Here is a 4,354-nt window from a genome sequence, read left to right on the forward strand (position 1 = left end):
AACTGATATTCGACGGACCGTTGGTGGAAAAGTCGGAAGAATCGAAGTGCTCATACCTCCTACTTTGGGTGGGAGAAAAAGGTAGAGATGTTTACAATACATGGACAGGCATTTCTGATGATGACAAAAAGTTACTTCAAACTTACTACACTCGCTACGCAGCATACGTCCAGCCAAAGTTGAATCCTGTTTTCGCAAGGTACAAATTCAATAACGAAGTTCAGGGGTCATCTCACTTTGATCAGTTTGTGACTAGATTAAAGCTGCTAGCTACAGATTGTGCATTTAATACATCTGATGAAATGGTGAGGGACCGCATAGTGTTCGGCACATCATCTACTAAACTTCGTGCAAAATTGATAAATGAAGGGGAGAAATTGACACTCGAGAAAGCAATTCAAATGGGACAAAGTTTGGAATACTCTCAGGAACAGTTGAAAACAATGGCCAACCCTGAGGTACATACAGTTTCAGCCAGTGATAATTCCCATCGACACAAAAAGTATCATTACTCCCGACAGAAATCACAACCTGTAAAACCCCACAACACAACAAATAGAAGATCATCAAACAGTGATGACAAAACACATAGTCAGTGTAGAAACTGTGGTAGATCACATTCTAAGCGTGAACCGTGTCCTGCCAAAGGTAGAAAATGTGACAATTGTGGAAAGTGGAATCATTTCAAGATTGTGTGTCGCTCAGTGAAAGTCAATGAGGTTGTGACAGATGAACGCTTTGATTCAGGGGACTCAGACTTTCTCATAGACTTAATTGATAGCGTGGATACATCTAGTGATGTTGACAGTGTCCACTCCAAAACTGAGGATACTAACCAGGCTTTTGTTACTGTGAAGGTAGGAATTAAGGGCATACCAGTGGAATTCAAATTAGATACAGGGTCTCAGGTAAATATCATACCAGCTGGATTATTCCCCAAAATTGGCACTACAACTGTACTCAGTAAACCGCCCAAACAGTTGATGGCGTATGGCGGTACACATCTTCAAACTCACGGTACATGTAGCTTACCTTGTCAGATTGATGATCGTGAATTCACAGCTGAGTATTACGTTGTAGAGACAGAATCAAACCCTGTACTCAGTCTCAAAACATGCCTTGAATTGGAGCTTATCCAACTTACCTGTGCGGTTGATACTTGTGGATCGAGTGAGAAATCTGGAAAACCTCTTGAGAAGAGCACCATTCTTGCAGAATATGCCGATGTGTTTGAGGGCATTGGGCTCTTTCCAGGTGAATGTACGATACACATCGATCCGAGTGCTATCCCTGTAGTTCACCCACCACGAAAAGTTCCAGTCGCACTTCGTGAAAGACTCAAAGACGAACTTGATCGGATGGAAAAGTCAAACATTATCACAAAGGTTGATGAACCAACTGAATGGGTCAACTCTTTAGTAATCGTTGAAAAGCCACACTCAAAGAAACTGCGCATATGCTTGGATCCATTGGACCTGAATCGTGCTATACAGCGTCCACACTACCCAATGAAAACACTTGAAGACATCCTTCCAAGCCTCTCTAAGGCTCGTTATTTCACTAAACTCGATGCTCGATCTGGATATTGGGCCATCAGACTGGCTGAGGAATCTTCATTTCTTACAACGTTCAACACCCCGTATGGACGTTACAGATTTTTTAGACTACCCTTTGGGATACGTTCAGCACAAGATGAATTTCAGCGAAGGATTGACGAGTGCTATGAGGGACTAGATGGCGTTGCAGCCATAGTTGATGACGTTCTGGTGTATGGAAGTACTCCCGAGGAGCATGATCACAACCTGCGGAACATGCTTTCCCGCTCCCGTGACAAAGGTATTAAGCTTAACGAAGAGAAGCTTGAAGTTGGTGTCACAGAGATCCAATACTTTGGACACATCTTGAGTGCTGAAGGCCTCAGACCGGACCCAGCTAAGGTCTCTGCTATATGCTCAATGAATCCACCACGTGACCGCTCTGAATTGGAAACAATTCTTGGAATGGTTAATTATTTAGCCAAGTTTGCTCCTAATCTGTCCGAGATCACCAGCCCTCTGCGACAGCTCCTTCCCAAAGACGTTGAGTTTGTGTGGGATCATCCTCAGTCCACAGCGTTTCAGAGAATCAAGGATATCATCACACAGACACCTGGGCAAGTTCTTGCCTACTACGACCCAGACAAGGATCTAACACTCCAAGTTGATGCATCCAAGTATGGTCTTGGTGCCGCTCTCTTACAGGATGGGAAGCCTGTCACTTATGCATCTAAGTCTTTGACCACCACAGAGGTCAATTATGCACAGATCGAAAAGGAAATGTTTGCTATCCTGTTCGGCTGTAAGCGTTTCCACCAGTATGTTTATGGTCGGCATGTGAAAGTCGAGTCCGATCATAAACCTCTCATCTCTATCATGAAGAAGCCTCTTGCTGTCGCCCCTGCTCGGTTACAGCGTATGATGTTGCAGCTACAAAAGTATGACCTCACAGTTGAACACAGACCTGGGAAGGAAATAGTAGTAGCTGATACACTTTCACGCAAGTCAGTGCCTGATACCTACCCGCACCTTTCAGAAGGTATGGACGCGCATGTCCATATGATAGTATCAAATGTTCCTGTCAGTGAGAAGAGGATGGAGGATATTAGACGAGCCACAGAAACTGACCCTCAGTTCTCCTTGCTCCAACAAACTATCATAGATGGTTGGCCTGAACATAGGAAGCTATGCCCAGGGACAATACTTGAATTCTGGAACTTCAGGGACCAACTTGCCTTCATGGATGGCATCATATTCAAGGGCCAGAAAATTGTCATACCCAAGTCCCTGAGGACAAGTATGCTTGACAAAATTCACACTGGACACATGGGAGTTGAAAAGTGTCTCCGACGTGCTCGTGACATTTTGTTTTGGCCCAAAATGTCGAATGATATCACAAGTCTTGTACTCAACTGTTCTGTGTGCCTAGAGAGAAGAAACTCTAACCCCAAGGAACCCCTCATATCACATGACATTCCCAGTCGTCCTTGGCAGACCGTGGCCACAGATCTCTTCTTATGGGACACCCATGATTTTGTGGTCGTTGTCGACTATTATAGCAGGTACTTTGAAGTTTGCAAATTACCCAGCACCAAAAGCACCACTGTTATCAATGCTCTCAAAGATGTATTTGCGAGACATGGGATACCGGATAAGGTGATATCTGACAATGGCCCCCAGTACTCCTCACAAGACTTTGCTCAGTTTGCAGAAAAATGGGACTTTGTGCATGAGACATCAAGCCCTCGTTACCCACAGTCAAATGGTCTTGCCGAGAAAACTGTCCAAACAATCAAGCGCATTTTTTCCAAGGCAAAGACAGATGGCAGAGATCCACACATTGGTATTCTAGAGTACCGTACTACCCCAATGGAGGCAAATCTATCACCCTCTCAGCTACTCATGGGTCGACGATTACGATCCACATTACCTTGTACCCAACATCAACTTTTGCCTGGATCTGTTGATCATTCTCAGTACCAGAAAGTACTACAAGCAAGTCGGAGGAAACAAAAGCACTACTACGATACTGCTGCCAAGCCCCTGTTGCCCCTTAAAACAGGAGAAGCAATTCGTGTACGACAACACAATAACTTGTGGACACCTGCAGTAGTCACAAAGCAGCACAATTCCAGGTCTTACACTGTTCGCACTGGCGATGGAGCGGAATATCGTCGCAACCGACGTCACCTACTAAAGACACGTGAAAAGCATGACATACCTGAAATGAACATTGATGTCACAAGTAGTGAGTTACCACGTGTTCAACAGAGTGACAGAGCCGTTACCTGTACTCGTGATACAGCTGAGGTCAAACCCTCTGATGACCCTGTAACATCACCGATCCCATCACGAAGACACAGTCCCCAGAAAGTTATTGACAATGCCAATAATCAATATATCACTCGTTCGGGTCGGGTTGTCAAACCCAAGGTTATTGCCTCAGTGTAGTTTTTACCAGTTTTAGCTCAAGATGATTGTAAGACTATACAACAGTCAACCACAGTAAGTTTGTATCAGTGTCATTCTGATAGGCTATGTAGGCCACTTCACAATATTAGTTAGAATTTACAGTCAAGAATTGACAACCTTTGATTTATTAGTTGTAATTCAAGTTTGAAGTGTTAAGCATCATTGAAGTAATTGAATATAATCAATATCAAGTGTCTACTCTTTGTAGTCGTTTTCTGTGCTCTGTAGTTCACTTACTGTTAATGTGTCCAACTTTTTTTTATAAGAAAAGGGATGTACTGTTATCATACTGCATTATGCCACCAGCGGCTGTGATGGTGTATAACATATTAGAGTAATCTCCCTTG

The 4,354-nt window shown here is 43.7% G+C and overlaps 1 protein-coding gene across 1 annotated transcript; it reads left to right on the forward strand.

Moving 5' to 3' along the window:
* The first annotated feature begins 302 nt into the window (after positions 1-302).
* Positions 303-3,986, forward strand: LOC124152929 (uncharacterized protein K02A2.6-like). The gene has a single exon (XM_046526016.2). The coding sequence runs from the start codon at positions 303-305 to the stop codon at positions 3,984-3,986; it is 3,684 nt and encodes a 1,227-aa protein (XP_046381972.2).
* Positions 3,987-4,354: the final 368 nt, after the last annotated feature.

The sequence above is a fragment of the Haliotis rufescens genome, unplaced genomic scaffold (genome assembly GCF_023055435.1).
Source record: "Haliotis rufescens isolate VD_foot unplaced genomic scaffold, xgHalRufe1.0.p SCAF_32, whole genome shotgun sequence".
In the NCBI taxonomy this organism is placed as follows: Eukaryota; Metazoa; Mollusca; class Gastropoda; order Lepetellida; family Haliotidae; genus Haliotis; species Haliotis rufescens.

What these genes read in the sequence shown, in the direction of transcription:
- LOC124152929 (XM_046526016.2), top strand. Translation starts at nt 303, where the DNA reads ATGGTGAGGGACCGCATAGTGTTCGGCACATCATCTACTAAACTTCGT.